The sequence below is a fragment of the Raphanus sativus genome, chromosome 1 (assembly GCF_000801105.2).
Source record: "Raphanus sativus cultivar WK10039 chromosome 1, ASM80110v3, whole genome shotgun sequence".
NCBI classification, from domain to species: Eukaryota; Viridiplantae; Streptophyta; class Magnoliopsida; order Brassicales; family Brassicaceae; genus Raphanus; species Raphanus sativus.
Genome location: NC_079511.1, coordinates 5,245,946 through 5,264,493, shown reverse-complemented (window position 1 = coordinate 5,264,493; position 18,548 = coordinate 5,245,946). Strand labels below are relative to the sequence as shown.

At 35.2% G+C, this 18,548-nt stretch overlaps 3 protein-coding genes and 2 long non-coding RNA genes across 14 annotated transcripts; 4 read left to right on the top strand and 1 right to left on the bottom strand.

Moving 5' to 3' along the window:
• The first annotated feature begins 206 nt into the window (after positions 1-206).
• LOC130496015 (transcription factor HRS1-like) lies at positions 207-1,957 on the top strand. Its single transcript, XM_056987753.1, has 5 exons — positions 207-501; positions 608-891; positions 969-1,149; positions 1,271-1,347; positions 1,457-1,957. Exons 1-5 carry the CDS (start codon positions 366-368, stop codon positions 1,715-1,717), a joined length of 939 nt encoding a protein of 312 aa, XP_056843733.1. The 5' UTR covers positions 207-365; the 3' UTR covers positions 1,718-1,957.
• Positions 1,958-6,986: 5,029 nt separating this feature from the next.
• LOC108838728 (homologous-pairing protein 2 homolog) lies at positions 6,987-9,534 on the top strand. Its single transcript, XM_057006789.1, has 7 exons — positions 6,987-7,112; positions 7,221-7,246; positions 7,439-7,706; positions 7,783-7,853; positions 7,933-8,121; positions 8,204-8,309; positions 9,250-9,534. The coding sequence occupies exons 1-6, from the start codon at positions 7,085-7,087 to the stop codon at positions 8,300-8,302; spliced, it is 681 nt and encodes a 226-aa protein (XP_056862769.1). The 5' UTR covers positions 6,987-7,084; the 3' UTR covers positions 8,303-8,309; positions 9,250-9,534.
• LOC130510456 (uncharacterized) lies at positions 8,315-10,115 on the bottom strand. The gene is made up of 3 exons (XM_057006787.1): positions 9,513-10,115; positions 9,260-9,382; positions 8,315-9,190 (listed from the first exon to the last, which is right to left on the bottom strand). The coding sequence occupies exons 1-3, from the start codon at positions 9,972-9,974 to the stop codon at positions 8,513-8,515; spliced, it is 1,263 nt and encodes a 420-aa protein (XP_056862767.1). The 5' UTR covers positions 9,975-10,115; the 3' UTR covers positions 8,315-8,512.
• Positions 10,116-11,302: 1,187 nt separating this feature from the next.
• On the top strand, positions 11,303-13,972 carry LOC130510459 (uncharacterized). Of its 9 annotated transcripts, none has more exons than XR_008944117.1 (8): positions 11,303-11,761; positions 11,895-12,175; positions 12,258-12,363; positions 12,448-12,607; positions 12,828-12,890; positions 12,970-13,162; positions 13,232-13,319; positions 13,415-13,972. It is a non-coding gene; the product is annotated as an uncharacterized LOC130510459 (long non-coding RNA). The 9 variants fall into 9 exon arrangements; XR_008944123.1 differs by having other exon boundaries at positions 11,304-11,761; positions 12,011-12,175; XR_008944126.1 differs by having other exon boundaries at positions 11,305-12,175; positions 13,232-13,333; positions 13,460-13,972.
• Positions 13,973-15,373: 1,401 nt separating this feature from the next.
• LOC130510454 (uncharacterized) lies at positions 15,374-17,726 on the top strand. Of its 2 annotated transcripts, XR_008944104.1 has the most exons (5): positions 15,374-15,552; positions 15,639-15,811; positions 16,209-16,285; positions 16,619-16,831; positions 16,922-17,726. It is a non-coding gene; the product is annotated as an uncharacterized LOC130510454 (long non-coding RNA). The 2 variants fall into 2 exon arrangements; XR_008944103.1 differs by lacking the exon at positions 16,209-16,285 and having other exon boundaries at positions 15,376-15,552.
• Positions 17,727-18,548: the final 822 nt, after the last annotated feature.

Below are 18,548 nucleotides of genomic sequence, written 5' to 3'. Positions count from 1 at the left end.
TAGGATTTAAAAATTAAAATTTGTAGTTTAAAATTGTCATTATTCATTTTAAACTATTTTAAAATAAATTTAATATATTTTATTTGATTATCTACATGTCATTTTCATTGGTCATAAATGGTGTGGTGAATATAAAGATTCACCATAGGGGGTGAACCTAAGTCTTGTCCAAATAAAAACATGAACCGCAAGATTCGTCTTGTAATGCCGACTATGTTTTTTATTCGACTATGTTTTTTATTCGATCAAGATAGTGATCCTTGAGAGGCTTTATAGAGCCATATATATGTGTGTGTTGATCCTTCTTCTCTAAACAGAATAAATCTCAAATTAGAGGTGAATTATTAATTTATCCCTAAAGCACCATGATTAAGAAGCTAAGCATTATGGACTACAACCGGGAGAGATGTGGTCAATACATCGAAACTCTTGAAGAAGAACGTCGAAAGATTCTTGTCTTCCAACGTGAACTTCCTCTTTGCTTAGACCTCGTAACCCAAGGTACGTATAAATTCGAGATTGCGAGTTATGTTTTCCTTTTCCTGATTAAAACGAATAAAAAATAAAATATATATGAAAAACTTATATTTTTCTTTTGTTTGTTAAGCAATCGAGAGGTGTAAGAGGGAAATAACGGAGACGGGCACATATAATGTGTACGGACAATCAGAATGCTCCGAGCAAACAACCGGACAATGTACGCCTGTCTTGGAACAATTTTTTAACATCAAAGACTCATCGACCTCCAATGAAGAAGAGGTAGAAGAAGAATTAGAGGATGAGCAGGGTAATCACGACCCCGAAAATGATTCTGAGGACAAGAACATGAAGTCTGATTGGCTTAAGTCTGTTCAGCTCTGGAACCAACCAGACCCGCTTCTTCCAAAAGAGGTAACTATATTAGAGAACCCATATCCTCAAGACAAATCTCACGAGGACAATCTAAATATTTGCATTTTGAGTTTCAGGAACAGTCGCAACAGATGATGGAGACGGTGGTGAAGAGAGATGAAAGTATGAGAGAAGATCCAATGGCTAACAGTGGCGAACGAAGGAGAAGAGAGACGGAGAGAAAGCAAAGAAGGTGTTGGTCTTCGCAGTTGCATAGACGCTTCTTGAACGCTCTCCAACACTTAGGTGGACCTCATGGTGCGTTTTTGATAATATTTATATACGGGGTATATAATTTTCTAACGATTTAGTAAATAAGTTTGTATTCAGGATTCATCGAATTTTAAGTTAGTATACTTATTTTGGTTCCATATTGCAGTAGCTACGCCAAAGCAAATAAGGGAGTTTATGAAGGTTGATGGATTAACAAATGATGAAGTTAAAAGCCATTTACAGGTAACGCATGCATTTCTTTCCTTTCTATTATTTGAATTATAAATTCAGGGCAGTAGAAACTCTATTTCTAGACAAAACTGATGTTATTTTTCAATTGGATATATAATAGAAATATAGACTGCATACAAGAAGACCAAGCCAAACAGTCCCTAACAACGGGAACTCTCAAAAGCAACATTTCGTAGTCGTCGGGGGTTTATGGGTACCACAATCTGACTACTCTACGGGAAAGACCACCAGAGGAGCCACCACTAGCGGCACTACCACGACAACGACCACAACCGCCGGGATCTACGGAGCAATGGCCGCACCACCAGCGCCACAGTGGCCGAGCCACTTCAATTTTACGCCGTCTATTATTGTGGAATAAGGATCGGGAGGCCATAGCGAAGAGGTGGTAGTCCGATGTAGCTCGCCGGCGATGTCTTCCTCTACTCGCAATTATTATGTCACTAAAAATTAATTAATTTGTTTTTACGTACCCTCTCTAATGTATCGATTCATTTTTATTGTACTGTTATTGTGTCCCATGTTAGAAAATGTGATACCGTGACGGAATGAGTGTATAGACTATAGAGTTTTGCACCGGAAACAATACTATATATTAATATTCAGGATACATGCCATTTTTTTCATTTGCATATTATCGTTGCTCTATTCGTTTTTCTATTATTTCAATTTTGTTGACTTGTTATATTCTTCACATTAACGCATATGTGAAATAAGAAAATATGGAAAACAAATTTTGGGGATTTGTTCTGTTCATATTACAATTTCAGTCATATTGTGTTCAAATTAGAACAAAACACCAGTATGGTGTTATCTATTATTGTGTTTTTTTTGTTTCAGAGGTATGTCGGTTCTATGTGAGAGCTCAAACTAATTTTCAATTGAAAATGTATAAGTTTTGTTTTGGAATATTCAAATGGACCATAAACAAAAAAATTATATATGTAAGTAGCTTGTATAAACATGGCGGCAGAGTACTAAAGGGATCTTAAAAGTATATACTTCTTTTGTCGACCTTATATATTTATATTATAAGATGCACAAAACCACATGACAACAAAGTTGATTTATTATAATCTAAGTTAAAAAAAGAGTTTTTTACACTATAGGACAGTTTCCAAGTTTTTGTTATATAATAAGACAGTTTGTGCTCCTAAGACACTTTCTTTAACTCATTCAGTTTTCTTTTAACTAAAGTGTAACTAGAGTATCAATTAAGAGGACCCACTTATTTTTCTTCTCATAATTTCTTTTCAATTTTGTTTAGCATTTTTTTCAATAGTCAATTAGAATATGTTCGTAAACACCAAACCATCACACTCTCCGTTCTTAGTCAAAGTCTCATGTGAAGCCATAGTAAAAAAAACTGAGACCCAGAAATTAAACTCGAGGTTTCCTTGTTGCTGCCTCAGTTGTCATCGACAAATCACCTTCGGATCACTCCGTTGCGCTTGTTTTCACCGTCGTGGCGTCCGCTGACTGTGGTGTTTTGGTTCAATTCATCAATTGAGTCGGGAAAGTAAAAAAAAAGAAAATTTTCTGAGTTTATAAATTTAAAATATGGTTTTAAGTAAACTTCTTCAACCTTGAAGATATCATAAACATGGAAAATGAAAAAAAAACTGATGAATAAGGTGAAAATAATGGCTGGCGGCTGTAGAAAAAAATTGCAGAAAACCCTAATTAATTTAGGAGGAAGATGATAAAATTACGAAAATGCCACTTATTAAAATTATATGTACAATGATTATTTGTGTACATGTGTACATGTTTACATATGTACATATGTGTATTACTAAAACAATGTAAATGTACAATGATTCACATGTATACCTGATAGATGTGTTACATATGTGGCAAGTTTCAATATTTGAACGATATGTGTTAACACGTTTGCAAGTTTTAACATTTGAACGGTAAAATATCATCAACATGGACACAACAAATTTCACTGTCCACATGTACAATGTTTTACAGAAAAACACATGTACATTGATTCACTCGTACATTAGGTTGTACATCTTATATGTGTACATGTGTACACCTAGTATGTGTACATGTGTACATAATGTTGTACATCTTGTATGCGTACATGTGTACATGTTTATATGCGTATATGTGCACATTTTCACTTGTGTACATCAATATATTAGTAAAACATATTTTATGATTACATACATATATGTCTAGCTGAAGACTAGAATCAGTTCGACATGGATCAGTTCGACATGGAAAATGATTCACATGTACACTTATTCGATGTATCCTGCATACATTTTTACATATATTTGCAAGATTAAATATTTGTACAATCTATATCGTCAATGTGTACACATATATTTGTTGTCCACATGTACAATGTTTCATGAAAACTCACATATTTGATGGCTCAAAAATCATTTAAAGATTGGACATTAATGATTTTTTGTGTCAAAAGACTTCTATTTTATCGAATGGACAATAATAAGTTTTGGTGTACATAAAAGTTAAAGATTGACACTAAGAACTAGTGTACAAACAAAGATGGGTAATGTTTTGGAGTTGGAATAGATAGTAACATTTATTAACATTTATGTGTATATGATTTGACTGTGCACATGTACACGATCTTGCTCTACATGGAGTTTAGTGTACATAATATTGTAGGAAACATATACTGATGGTGTACAATATTTTTATGTATATAATGTTGCTCTACATGCAGTTTAGTGTACATAATGTTGTAATGAATAATGAAAATAGTTTAGTGTACATAATATTGTAGGAAACATATACTGATGGTGTACAATATTTTTATGTACACATGGACATTTTCTCGGGGCTGCAAGCGTGTACATAATATTGTAGGAAATCTAATCTCTTGACGGTGCTCATGTGAAGGCGCAGTGATGTTCCTGGTGGACGAACTTCTAGATTTTCATAGTTTAGTCTATGGTGGGTGATGAGTCTTCTGAATGCCGGCGAAACTGCTCCAATGTGGTATATGTCTCCGTCTTTGTTACGCCAAAGTTGACGATGTATCTGTTGTTGATGTCGTTATATATATGTGAATATTACACCATCATCAAAAATATACCTTGACATATCTTGAAAGATAGATAGAAAAACATAGATAATGATTTGATAAAAATTTCTGTGAAAAAAATAACTAAAAAGATAGATTTGAGTTTTTTAGAAAATGGAGAATTTAGGAAGAAGAAAACGAAGAAGAAGAAGATAGAGGGACCCACCTTATCTCTTCTGAATTTTGACCATTAAATCTGAAAAATGAATGGTTGTGGTTAAATCCCACCAAAAGAAAGATTTTTATATTATATATAGTTTTGTTTTTTTGGTTGTAACTTCATTTAGTTAGATTTTTAGATGAAAAATTAGTTTAGTTAAGAAAAACTACCCTAGTAGTATAAACTGCCTCATCTTGTTATTAAAAACTAGAAACTGTCTTTGTGTGTAATTGTTTCTTAAAAAAAAAACAAAGTTGATTTATTATGATAACAAGACCCGGAAGAGGACTGACTTGTTGAATTGGTTGCATTGATGGGACGAATATGCTCGAATCCGAATGCATAACTTATAAGGAGGGGTCGAACCCCTCACACCAGGACCCGAAGGCAGAGCTCAGTAACCACTTGGCTACGAAGGACCCGGCATATACCATTGTCAACATATTTTCAATATTTAAATCTGATTTCATGTTACCTGAATATTATTATAAATATGCACGTTAGCTGCTATATATGCCCTTGTCGTAGAGTATATTCCCGGGAAATAGAAGACTTTTATCCATTAAATAGCCATGGTTAGGTAAGTTAATATATTTGCCTATTTGGGCAGTATCTCTCCGAATCTTGAATTAATCTAAAGATTGTTTTAATAATTTTTATTAGTCGTACCGGTCTTACAGTTAGGTTTGCCTTTTGTGGTGGCTCTAGGTGCCATGTCGCCTTCTAAAAACTTATGTCTATATCAAGATACTAAAACAAAGATGTTTCGCGATATTACTTAATAAACCATATTCTCTCTTTGTTTTTAATGTTCAACGATTTCTTTCACTTTTATATTTTTTAATTAATTGCAAATTACATAGCACTTAATCAATTTAATACTCAAATGTATTATTTTTATGTAAATGATCAGAGTGAACATATATAGTCTAAATTAAATTAATTATGTAAAATTTATGAAGTTTGTTTTTAAAATATTTACTACTTATATATGATTATACATATTACATAAAATGTCTAAGATTTATCTTAGATAAAAAAACTTTAATCTTTATTATGTAAATAAATTCATTCATATTTAAGGATGTATATTTCCATTTTGACATAAGTTTGGTTTCTGACGTGCAGATTATCAATAAGATTGTTACAAAAAAATGATTATCAATAAGATGACTCTCGTCTTCAAGATCGGATCAACCTGGCGAAAATTCTACGTGTAGAATAAACAAACAAATTAGAACAAAAAAATTAGATTACATTTTACTTTGAAAATATAAATAAATGTATATATGGTGTATTGACGAGACGATATATCCAAATGACCAGGAATCGGACTAGGACTTCATTAAGTATGGGTTTAAAAATAATAATTAGGTTGGCTAGTTAGTTAAGCTTTAAGCATGAGTTTATGTGACCTTTCACACAAGTTAAAGAACGAAATGGCTCTTGATACTTATTCTAAGAGAAGTATTTATATTATTTTTTTGAACTTAAGTATTTATAATTGAAACAAGGGAAACATACAGATAATTAAACAATCAATAAACCTCATGCTTTATTGGTCTATATCCAACATCTAAAAATCATAAACTCTTTTTTTACTAAAGAAAAATTAATTTTGTAGGAAGAGTACATAAAACTTGCGTGGAATATTCGAATTGGCCTAATTAAGTCGCTATATTAAATTTGTAGGAAGAGTACAAATTTTATGTACGACCTTAACTTATCATCTTCTGTACTTATACATATTAAGTACGTGCTAATCTTGTTTTCATCCTTGGCGAAGTGTTTGACATTGTGAAAATAATTTTGGTTAAATCTTCAGCAAAATGGTTGACATTGTGAAATAACTAATATTTATACTGTTTCCCAGCAAATTACTGGTTGACATTGTGAAATTAATCATTGACTATGTAATATAAACCCTTTAGAAGATCCTTCGTGGTGACTAGTAAACTAGATAGAAGCTCGTAAAAATATTATTGAATATGTTTGAAAATAATGAGAGTTAAAAATTAAGCGATACGCATTGTCCAGGCAGTGTGTATCTGTGTATTATTTGAAGGTCATACTCATCACCTAAGTCCTAAGATATCAATAACGTTATTAAACAAATGATTTTGGTTCTGACTTTTTAGTTCTGATATTTTCCCAACGAGAGAATGATTCTCCAACAATATGTCCAAACTGTGGGCTTGATGGGCTAGCCCATCTTTAGTCCACAATGTCAGATGCCCAATCACCACCCCAAAAACAAGCCAGGTCTCAGCTGAAGCAGCTGCCCATTTAATTGGGCCTAGAAAGAAGAACTAAATGGGCCTAAATATAATGGCCCATACGTTATGTCTCGACTAATACGACGTCGTATAAAGGAAGCTTCTCACTCACTCACTCGTCAGTATCATCAATCATCTTCCTCCCGGAAAAGAAAAAAAAAAGTTGCCGTCGCTCTCTCTCTCTCTCTCTCAAGGGTTTCTATTTCCCGCGCATTATAGACGAAAAAAATGGCTCCTAAAACGGATAACACAGAAGGTATAATAATCTCGCGAACGAACAAATCATCTACTCTCTTTTGATTTTGATTTCTCTCTCTCTCTCTCTCTCTCTCTCGTTTCCTGAATTTTTGTTTCGAATCTGCAGCGATCGTTCTCAAGTTTGTAAACGAGGTAATAATCACTACTTTTCTTCGATTCCGTTTCTGCGTATCGGTAAAACCTAGTTTATAGACATATATACAACCAATGGATTCGAATCCCGAAAATTTGAGCTAAAGTTTTAAGTGATGGTGATGAAACTGATTCGCGAATCGATGTGGAAAAAAAAAAATCAATCGCGTTTTGAATTATTGTGTGTTGCAGCAAAACCGACCTCTAAACACGCAAAACGCAGCTGATGCTCTGCAGAAGTTTAGCCTCAAGAAGACGGCTGTTCAGAAAGCGCTTGACAGCCTCGCTGAATCTGGCAAAATCACTTTCAAGGAGTATGGGAAGCAGAAGCTGTACATTGCTAGGCAAGACCAGTTCGAGATTCCAAACGCTGAGGAACTTGCTCTGATGAAAGAGGAGAATGCAAAGCTCCAGGAGCAGCTTCAAGAGAAGAGGAAGACCATCAGTGAAGTGGAGTCAGGTGTGTGTGTTTTACTTTGCGTTTTGAATCGCTTCATAGTTGCACCCCTGATGATGATCTTATGGTTCTTTTGCAGAAATAAAGAGCTTGCAGTCAAACTTGACACTAGAGGAGATACAAGAGAAAGATGCTAAGCTGAGGAAAGAGGTAAAATGTTCTCTCTCCTTGAGTAAGCTTTTTAATAGGTAAAAAGCTTAAATGGTTTGAGTTCAACATTGTGTACCAGGTTAAGGAAATGGAAGAGAAACTGATCAAACTACGCGAAGGTGTTACGTTGGTGAGGCCGGAAGACAAAAAGGCTGTTGAAGATATGTACTCTGACAAGATCAACCAGTGGAGAAAGCGTAAGAGGATGTTCAGAGACGTTTGGGATACTGTCACTGAGAATTTTCCCAGAGATATCAAGGAGTTTAAGGTGCGAAATCCATACAAATATACGTTTTGCGTAAGTTTTTCTCTTTCAAACTACATTATTAACCTAAATGTTGACTTGGTAGGAGGAGCTTGGAATTGAATATGATGAAGATGTTGGCCTAAGTCTGCAGGAATATTCTGACCTGATTCCGCATGGTAAAAAGAGGGGCAGAGGGCAGTAATTTACAGGTAACTTCTTTGAAAGTTCAATTTGTTTCTAGAAACTTAGACAACATATGCCACCACTGTTCAACATTATTGAAACCTAATATCCATAAAGTATACAATACAATAATGTTACACCCTTGACCAAAAAAATAATGAACAGAGAAAGAAATTGTACAAAACTCAGTCATTATACCATAGATGCACCTGACAAAATTTTATACTTCTTAGTATCCACGAACCTGTCTGGTCCTGACTGAAATAGGACCCTTTAAACTAGCTTTACTCATAATAGGTTCCTCAACCGAATGAACCATGCTGTCCACATGTCCTGTATCCGCTCTATCAGAACAATCCTTAAGACTTTCCTCATCTTTAACCTCAGTAGTAGTATTAGTCTGAACAGTATGTTTGGTTTCTTCCTCACTGTCGTACACCACAACAGCCTTCTCCAACAGCTTCACAGGGTCTTCTCTAAATGACATCACATCCTCAATATTATCTTCTGTATCCGATATAGACTTCTTAGATTCTGTGAGATCTTTTGTATCCAATATAGACTTCTTAGATTCTGATCTCACATCCGCTTCACCTTCTGAAAGATCATCGTCATCATCATTACCTTCTTGTTCTGTTTTATTGTTTCCAGAACCACTAGATGAACTTCCCCCACCAGTATTACCCGTATTGTCTGGTCCACAAGGCGCAAACTGACAAAGCTCTACAGCTGCTCGTGCAGCCGCTGCTGCATGAGCTGCTGACACAAACGCTGCTTGTGCAGCATCAGCCACATCTTTGTACTTCTGCTTTCCTCTCTTAACCAAATCAGACAACCCTAGCCCTTCTCCTAACTCATCTTCTCCAACTTCACTTGCTAACTTAGCCTTGGAAACATCTGATTTTCCCTGCACGAATCAGAATATTTAATGATTAGCTCATTTTCAAAATTTGTTTTTGATTGTAGGTTTACTTACCTCATTGGTCGTAGAAGAAGCAACTTCTAGTTTCAGAACGATGTTATTTTCTGCAGCAATCTCCTTCAAAACCTTCATCCTAGCTTCTCTTGGTGGATGTCTTGTCGACAACTTCTGAATTATCTATAGTAGTAACACCAAAAAAGAAACATGAATATATTAAGTTCAGTAAGTATTTTCTTCTGTATGTAGAGATATACAATACAAGGTATTTGAATACATTATAAGGTTGAGTTGAATCAAAGTTGCTTACTTTGGGATTAACCCCACAATCATTGCGCAACTCGATGGACCTAGCCGCGATATCTTTACCAAAACGCGAAACCAAAACGTTACGAATCTCTTGAAGCTCAGGAAACTCTCCTATTCTAGAAGCTGCAAAAAGCAAACTCGAAACAGCTTCTAGAAGCTCATCAGGGCAATCTCTGCTGTGTTCGAAGAGGTGAACGCGGTCGAGCAAGAGAGTGAAGTAGCCATGGATGAAAAAGAAAACATCGAGGGTGTTCTGGTCTTTAATGACTTGGTCGACTCTCTGGTAAGCGTTCTCGTGTTGGCCAAGCTTAAGAAGCTCGGTGACATCAGAGGTGGCCTGAGAGCATCTGACTTGACGTTGGTTCTTGAGAATAGAGAGCCTGGTGAGAGCTAAGTTGAGAAGAGACTTGAACTTGTTGGTTTTGAAAGTCCGACCAAGCAAAGCGTCTAGCCTCTTCCCCATCTGCTCTGAGATAAGATAAAATAGGTTGAATGTGCTTCCTGGTTTTAATGTGAGTTTATATGAAGGAAAGAAAATATAGACGCGTTACGAGTAACGACGTTCGATGACTTAGCAACGGAGTTGGAAAAAAACGACCAACTGAAGAAAAAGCATGGGTCAGTAATTATAAAAACAAAAAGGACCACTTCTGAAAATCGTGCGCAGAGGGTTAATTAACGCGAGGATTAGTTATCTTTTAGATTAAACAATAAATTAATTAAAATGTACATATGAGAAGCTACGTAACAAAATGAGTAACATATGTCCTGTCTGCACATCTCAAATGTGATTTTCCGTTGCAGTCTTTAATATACGGTATAACGTGGATTCATAACGAGGAGAACGTACGTTCGTGTACATATTAGTTTCAATAAACTATTGTAAGAAGAATTCACAACATAAAATACGTATAGGCTAATAGGAGAAGAGAGTCTCTTAATTCTATTTTGGTCAACATTATGCTCCTTAAGTCACATTATGTTTTTTTTTTATTTTCTTCTCTTTTTAGCTTTCTTAAGCTCTTATTGAAGCATTCGTTTCAAACATTGTGAAATAGACACCAGGAACTGTCATGGTTACGGCTCTTATTCTTCTTAATATAATTTATTTAAGAACGACAGGTTTAAAGGGATTATTTACACGTTTCCCCTTGGCACTAACAGCCCATTAGAAAACACCTTAATCTCCACTTTATTAGGTATGACATCAAATTAAACAACAACAAAAATTTGAAAACCTTCGTAGACTTCTGCAACTCGTCTTTAAGTAACTTTCCACATCATTAACATTTTTTGTATTAAGTCTGGTGACCATGTTGTCATAATGATAAGGAGAGGCTTTTACATATGTTAGGTAGGAAAGAGCTGTTTAACTACGAAGCAAACTCCCCTAATTAATCTCGATTATCTCAAGACACTAACGAAACCAAACATGGTATAATCTTTTGTAATTATAGATTTGCAAATCAAAATTTCTAAGGCTACTGCAGACCTCAAGCGTTTCCTCAAAGAGATGCATGAACATGATATTATGTGAATCCACCTACCAAAGAGGAGAATCTAAAATCAAAATTACAATGTGTAATAGACACATATGTATCTAGAGCAAGAAATCTATTTATATAAAATAGAGTTTAATCTCTCCTCCTTGCGCCACATAGGATGCCAGCTTGGAAACTCAGTTTCTGTCTGCGTGACACGTCAGCGCTCTCTTTCATTAACGGTTGAGCGATGTGGGCTTCTGTTGGGTATTAATCTTAACGGCACTTTGTATGGGTTTAGGCCCAGAAAAGCATAAACAGTCTCTGACCTAATGTTCATCTGCAAGAGAACGAGAGACGCGTCCCCCATCCTTCGACGGCGAAGTTATGTCGTTTCCGCTTTCCCTCGCCAAATGAAACGCTCTGAATTAATATTTCGTGATTAATCCACTCAGATCGCTCCCCACGAAGTGTATTCAAAGCAATCTTAAAGCTAGAGTCTTTTTCTTCTTTTATCTCTGCAAGGGCGGTGTATATATTCCTCTGAAATGGCTAAGTCATCAATCATTTTTCAGTATAGAAGTCAGTCGTATGTTTTTCAACCGTGGTGGTGAGATTGCCAGAAACATCAAACGCGGTGGAAAGATTTTCCGTTACTGGCTGATCCGGAAATCAAGTGATTGAATCACGAGCAGGGAAATATGGGTTTTGGGTTTGTTCTTCGACTCGACGAAGGATGATGAACAAGATCTATATACTCACGGATATGGTGGTTACTGGTTACTTACTACTTAGTCTCGGACCCGATATGCTTCTTTTTTAAAGATCACTTTTGCCTGACTTTTATTTGTTTATGTCCTCAACTTCTCCATCTTTAATGTTGTGTTTCATGGACTCTTCAGTCTCTTCGTTAAATAGCTAAGTGCTGGTCTTCTCTTTACATCTTTTTGCTTTTAGGAAGTGAATAGATAAATCACTTGATGAATGGTTCATAAAGGTATTGTTTTTGTTATTGCAGTTGCTTTGTCGATGACAAAGAAGAAAAGAAGGGAGAGGGAGCAGAAGGAGAGTATTGTTAATGGTATCAGAGACTGTCGATAAATATAACTCTGTCCATGTTTCTCATTTGAAAACATGAAAAATATCAAATTCAAGGAGTTAAGACAACAGTTTAGACACAATGGTAGGTCGGTAACTCAATGACTCTCCAAAGCTTATTGTTTTGACCTACTCTGTTTTCATCTCTGTGATTGCTCTGTTCCCAGGTGAGGAACAAGGTTAAACTCTGTATTCAAAACTACATGAGCTTGGAAGCAACCGCTAAGTACCTTGAGAAGAATCACCGGATTAGTAAAAGTGTCACCCGCATAGGTTAAAAACTTACCAAAGTTGATTACTTTTCTTGATTCCATAAGTGGGTTCTCTATAAAGTTTTGATTTTTATTCTCTGTTTAGTTTTGGGGCAGCTTCGAGAAAAGAACCCAGATTTCTTCAACCACTTCGAATTGAGATGCTAGATGGCTTTTCGGATGTGGATGTTCAATGATATGCTGACTAAGCAAGCTGTTGGGATGTTCGAACATGGACTTATTGATATCTGTGATGCATCAATTACGTATGGGCACAGAACAAGCACCACATTCTTTACAATTGGATCACTATTTACAAAAGATTTGGCTATGCTTTCTGTTTGTGCTGCTTCTGTTAGGACTCTTCTTCGTCGACAATACCCTGGAAGAGTTCATCTTCTAGAGACATTAGATAAAGAAACAACATGTAAAAGCTCTCTCTAATCATGATAGTCACTAAATTTAAAATATCTTTGCATTGTGTAGCTTCCAAGAGAAAGCGGAGTTCTGCAAGGTTAGTAGCATTGCCATATGCAAATGGTCCATGAGGTGAAAGCTTTACAAACTCTGGTAACTATACTACTCAGTGATTCACAAAGTTAATTTCTTTTCTTGATTCATTATGTAGGTACAACCTGATGTTGATCATGTTAAAGTCAGATGGATCCCAACCAATTATAAGTTCGCAATAACGGTTAGCATTATTGATCAAGACCTTGCTCAGAAAAAAAAATGTGTACCAAAATCAAGGTGTTTCCTTTCCGGATTTGTGCTGAACTGAACATGAAGCTATGCAGAGAAAGCTTGAAGCCTGGCAGAATGTAAGCTTTTTCTTTCTCAGATAATCAATATGTGGCAAGAAATAATGATTGCTGGATCGATTTTTACAGGAGGAGAAGTTGCACAATCTGCGGAATTAACAGTCAAAAGGACAGTTTCAGAGACCATACAGCTTATGCACTCAAGAAGGCACGCAAGGTATTGCTGCTCAAGTTAGTCAAAATCACAGACCCTCCTCTCTCTATCAAGCTTGGTTTTTTTTTCTCTTTTTAGAAAAGCAACCTTTGGTTCAGTTTTCCATGTTGACCAAGGAAGAAGGGATATTCTTAATATCTCAGACGTTAATTCTGCTCAAGTCCACCTTTAATTCGAACCGGCTTCCAACCTTCAGGCTTCACAAAACAGATAATAAATTAAGATGTTCTTAATATCTCAGACGTTATTGGTGAGCTCACTGCTGTGAGAAGTGATGATGTTGATCAATAGAGACCATAAGAGGCGTTGTTGCGGGAGGAAGTGAGGGCTTTTTCAGAGATGGAGGATGATGACTTGAAGGCAGCGATTGAAGCGAGCTGAGTTTGCTAGATGCTTCTGCGACTGGTGTTAATCTTGGAGCTGTTCGGACTTCTCAAAAGAAAACTGAGAAACAAAAGTGGCAGAGCAAATAGAGAACGAAGCAGCTTTTAATTGATGTGTGTGAAGGAATATTCAATTGTTTTTTTTTGTTTTTGTATTTGATAATTACTTACAGAACATAGAAGCTTATATCGACAGAAACCAAAGGGTTTGTGATATGGTGTTTTGTGTTTGAGTTCTTTATTGATAAATCAAACCATCTCTACTTCTGGCTATTTTTATTTTGATATCCAAACACCAAGCCACATTTGATGCTGGCATCAGCAGTTGCAGTCTTGCAGATTTGATGCTGTGGAGGAAGAAGAACGCGAGTGTTGGTTCTGTTAACAGTGATATTAGAGTTGCGTGGATTGTGTTTGAGTTTTGCTTACAACCATCTTTATTCTTTCAAAGATTTGTTTAGATGATCATTTACGAAAATTAAAATTAAATAGATAGCTACTTTTTTAACTGAAAAATAATATCAGTTTTCCGTTCATGACTATCCATAAATTGTAAATATCTTAATAAATTTTTGTTTTTTTTCCTACAGAAAAATTAATAGTAGTACAAAACAAATAATTTTGACAATAAAACAAAACCGCAACAAAGCTAAAACATCTTTGCATATTAGCAAACAACAACTGTGGTAGATGTAACTAACTTGGTAAGTATCTTTATGCCAGAATTTCGCTATACATGGAAAAACATAAAGAATGTATGAAATTTATAGATCGTCGTGAACGGCAGACCAACATGTCTGGAACAGACAAATGATGGAGTAGATTAAATGTTCCTTATGCAATGTCTCTATCGAAAAATAAGTGTTATAGAATTAATAAGATCTTTATAATGCCACTAAAAAAGCGCCACATCAATAATCTAAAAATCGATGCATTGATTGTTAATACTATAAACAAATGGTGAAGTTCTTGGAGTTGATTTTATGGTGACTAACAAGTGGCTACACTCATCGAGCGCTACTTAGTTTTCACACTTTTCATTTGCAGTGTTTTCTATATTTTGATTAGGTTTACTCTACCTTCTTCACATTAAATATAACATTTTACTTTCAACAAGAAATGTAGCTTCAAATAATCACCAATTCCACTCCAATTACATGTCGAAAGACAATGATCTACACGTAGAAGCTACTCACAACCCAATCATTCTGAACCCAAAATATTGCAAACCATCTGAATATGGGATCAGATTATTGTTAAAGAAAACGACATGAAGATCATTTGAAGCCTTCACATCATATCAATGCCACACCTTTTTAATATAGGAACAACTATTTATTTTAAATATATCTTATCATATATAATCTCTCCATACTTAATATTTTTGGAAGAAAAAAATTATTATCACACATTTCTCTTGCAAACACAAACCTAAAACACAAATTACAAAATTATTCAAAAATAATAACATAGATCACAAATAAAGAATATCCCGCCCGTAGGGCGGGCCGATCCTAGTCTTTATATATAAAAGAAGTTTTTCATCCCTCCTGGCGTGTCCACCTAGGACGACACGTCACTAATTCAATCATTCTCGCAACGACACGTCGGATTAATGATACTCTGCGTTCTGAGCTTTTTTATTTTGACGTTACTTCATAATGGGCTTTGTCTCGCGATTCGTCTCTGCGGCCCAGATACCTTTGCATGAACCCTAATCCCTCTTCACTTCTTCCCCTTCGCTTCCTCTGAACCTCTCAGGCGGCGATATGTCGATTGTGCTTCTGTAACGGTTTTGATTACTGTGTAGTTACTCCCAGCGTCTTTGATTCGTCGTCTGTGTGTATAAATAGGTTTGTATCTCATTCGTTTTCCATTTTCGCAATCTCTGAACTCTCTGCGTATTTGACTCTTGCTCTTCGTCTCTCTCTATGGCTAGCTCCAAGTTGTTCTTCTCTGACCTGAGAACCGGCAGGTGCTCCTCCGTTTCGGTATTCCTCTCTGATTTGCAGATGGGCCGCTCCTCCTCCACTATTCAAGTCCAGTTGCTCCGTTTCTGAAAGGCCAAGAATATCCGCCGTGGTGGAGAGCTTTCTGCTACTCGATTCTCAGGTAGCTTTTTTAACTCTGCCTTTCGTTCATGGACAGAGTTCTTTCATCCATATATTTTTTTTGCCGTTTCCACCGTCCTGAATCCATATTACAAACTTGATTTTTTTTATTTATTTACGTTTTGTTCACGAGGGTAGTGATTTTACGGGTTAAATTCTTTAGAATTTTTTTTGCAGTTTTGTTCATGGGCATAGTTATTTAATTGGTTTAATTCGTGAGAATAGATGTTTTTCTTAAACATTTTTCACCGTTGTAAAACTGGTCATGATTATCTTCTTCTGAGAAATTTGTGCATTTTCTGTGTTTCGTACGTACGTGAGAAACAATGGTCTCATGTCTTTGTAATCAAAACAACTATTGTTTTTCTTCATTGATACGTGTTATTTTGTTGTTTTAGGACTGGTAATTCGCGTGATTTTGCTATTGTTAGGTTTAAGTATAAAAAAGCTCACAAAGCAGTGGAAAGGCTTGAAGGTAAGATCTTAAATCAGTTTATGCACTTGGTGACTGGATTTGACATGAAAGCTTTGGTCATTGTTTCAGGAAAATTGTTTTAAGCTTTTAGTTTTAAGTTTTAGTTTTGGATTCTTATACTTGCACCAATTTTTGTTATTTTTAATTATTTATCTTACTTTCGGTTACTGCCACCCATTCACACGTTTAGTGTTTTCAATGGGATAAGTGTAGATTTTTGGAATTGATTTATGGGGATGCTGAGTACTTTTATATAGATCTATTTGGCTATGTTTTGGAAGTAATCTGATTATTGAGTAAAAGTTTTGTGTTCTTGGTTTTTCAAAATCATAGAATGCAGCAGTCGAGTTTGTGTGGGTGGTGAACCCGAAAGAAAAGATGTAGCAGATCATCTCAAGCTGGAGATTATTGGGGTTGGGAAGAAGAAGCTTCATGAAGCAAAAAGTGTGGGTGAAACCAAGGTTGAACTTCAGGAGTTGCAGGAGTTCAAGCATGCTGGTGATGATGCCCTTACCCTTACTCCCTCCTATCTTTACTGCAAATAAGGTATCAGTACAAATGATGTATATATGTATGCAAGACATGCATTAATCTTAATAATAACTTTGATCCTGAAAATTTGGATTTTGTGGACAGATGAGCATGAATCTAGATGGAGGGAAGTTCTATGAGGTGATTATTTCTCTTTTCAAAACTTTGTTCCTCACATTGGTTTTGTTGGTTTTCTCAGGGCTGTGTTTGATCCAATGGAAGGATTAGAATTGGTTTACGCACAAGATATCTATGGAATGACTTGAGAAAACAAAATCATGGAGCATCAAGGATCAGATTTGATGTGGGGAGAAAATGAGCTTATGGCTCAAGAAATCGTTCTTCTCACCAACTCATTAACACAAAGCTTAGCATCTGTTTCATGACTGATCTTGGAGTCATTGCCTCATTGGTGAGATTCAACATGTTTGAAAGAGGTCTACTTGGATAGACCCATTACCACTCGAATGTTTGTTATCAGCAACGTTGAACAGCATCAACACATCAACGGAACAAGATGACGGAATCTCTGTGCTTTTCTCAGATTTTAATACACTCTTTGGAGCTTGGTAGTCTCATCGGCAGAGTCATGAGAACAAAGAGATGACAGAGACAATAACAAAGCCAAGTCTTTGAAGAGAAACAGAGACGGGACATGAAGTTACTTCCGGGTTTTCACAGCTTATGGAGGGTCAAACCAGAAATTAGCAAGACGGGGACAAGTGGAAACCCCGATGATATCATAGCAGAACATCTGTCTTTAAGAGCTGAAATAATGAATCTTGAAAGTTAAAACAATTCCATTTCTCGCATTTGTCAAAAGAACCACAAGTTATTAATCAATATCTGTAAACTTATACATTCTCTCACTAAATATTCACCTTTATATAAATGACTTTTCATAGGAGTATTTCATATTTTAACCAAAAACAAATCAATCATAGATCCACACACTTGAATAAGATTTGTTCAACCACATCTCAACCGTAAATTTACAATATGAACAACGAAGAGCTAATGATAAGTATTAAAATTAATGTTCTCCAAGTAGTATGACCTTTACATATGTTAAAAATATATTAAAAACTCAGCTATTAGAATAAGTATATTAAAGAATATAAGTAAGCATTATATCACTACGGTGTAACTAAAATTACAATTTCCAATTGATTAGTTCAGCTATTTTTTTAAAAAATAATTTATTTTAATTAGTGAACAGCTCAAAATATTAGATCATCAAATAATTGCTGTTTATTTTTGTACCAATTGTTCAAAAATCCATTGATACACAAAATTGAAAATTCATTTATATTTTTTTGTTTAAATAATAGTTCTAAAAATAAAAATAATCAGTATATTTGATGGAACACAAAATTGAAAATATTCTATATTTTTCTTTTTAATGCTTGCAGTTTCAAAAATAATATTCTACTTAATCTCATAATTAAATAGAATACTTATAAATTATGTTTTCATGATTTCTGAAAATGTAAGGTATGTAAAAATAATTAAAAACAATAAAATAGTGTTACAAGAGTACACTTATGTTATAAATTCTTATTAAATTTTAAATTAGGTATATAGTTTATGTTTATTTGCTTATCCGCCCGTAGGGCGGGTTTACCCTAGTATTATATATAGTGTTCACTTTGCTCGTGATGAATGTGTAAGCTAATGCATGTGACACTGTAAGTATCTTTTCAAGATCAAGTATGGAAATCTTTGTCCAGAA